Here is a 972-nt window from a genome sequence, read left to right as displayed (position 1 = left end):
ATATTGGATGCAAAACCGTATGAAAATTTTGAAGTGTCAAAAAAAGAATGTATTGATCATGTACAAAAACGAATGGGCACTCGGTTGAGAAATTTGAGAAAAAAAACAAAAAATCTTGGAGGAAAAGGAAAATTAACTATGAAATTAATTGATCAGTTAACAATTTATTATGGCTTGGCCATTCGACGGAATTCAAACTCGTTGGAAAATATGAGAAATGAAATCTGGGCGACATTATTTCATAAAATGTCAACTGACGAAAATCCACAGCACGAAAAATGCTCAGAGTCTTGGTGCGAATGGAAGAAGGCGCAAGCAACGGGTTCCTTAGACTCCTTTCATCATAAGCCGGCACTATCGAACGAAGTTTTTGAAGCCATCAGACCAATCTACGAGGATTTGAGCCGTGACGAGTTGCTGAATCGTTGCTTGGGAGGCTATACGCAGAACAGCAACGAAAGTTTTAATTCTACAGTCTGGCACTTGGCTCCTAAAAATTATTCAAGCGGAAAGAAAATATTACAAATAGCAAGTGACATTGCTGTTTGTAATTTTAATGATGGACTGATAAACGTTTTAAGAATAATGAAAGTGATGGACATGAACATTGGACCACAATCCTACAACTTTTGCTTAGAAACGGACGCTGCTCGAATACAACGCGCGGACCGCTCTTTGACGGACGCAGCGAAAGAGGCTCGCTCCAGCATAAAAGCGTCCAGGAAAGAAAACGAGGAGGAGTTAAGCAACCTGGAAGGTCAGCTTTACGGTGCTGGAATAGCAGATTAAAGGTAAAAAATTTTTAATAATCCAAATTTTTATTTTATTAAGATTGAAACACGAGTCAAAACTTTAAACGCGTTTTTCTCGAAACACGTTTTTTCAAATCGGCACGCAGCATAACTCAAACAATTTTCTATTTTTTCACTCCAAATTAATATCACATCTTTAAAACAACATTTCGCATAGAAG

General features: G+C 37.6%; 1 protein-coding gene across 1 annotated transcript in view; it reads left to right on the top strand.

Moving 5' to 3' along the window:
- The first annotated feature begins 6 nt into the window (after positions 1–6).
- LOC116850992 overlaps positions 7–972 on the top strand; it is a 1,243-nt gene continuing 277 nt past the window's right edge. The window contains exon 1 of the mRNA XM_032829938.1: positions 7–791. Within this exon, the coding sequence (XP_032685829.1) occupies positions 73–789 (717 nt within the window). The 5' untranslated portion in view covers positions 7–72 and the 3' untranslated portion in view covers positions 790–791. The remainder of the gene's footprint in view (positions 792–972) is intronic.

The sequence above is a fragment of the Odontomachus brunneus genome, unplaced genomic scaffold (assembly GCF_010583005.1).
Source record: "Odontomachus brunneus isolate Ranch 3 - 2012 unplaced genomic scaffold, Obru_v1 Obru_scaffold_163, whole genome shotgun sequence".
NCBI classification, from domain to species: domain Eukaryota; kingdom Metazoa; phylum Arthropoda; class Insecta; order Hymenoptera; family Formicidae; genus Odontomachus; species Odontomachus brunneus.
The sequence above is the reverse complement of the archived record's forward strand: the minus strand, read 5'-3'. Positions and strand labels throughout refer to the sequence as shown.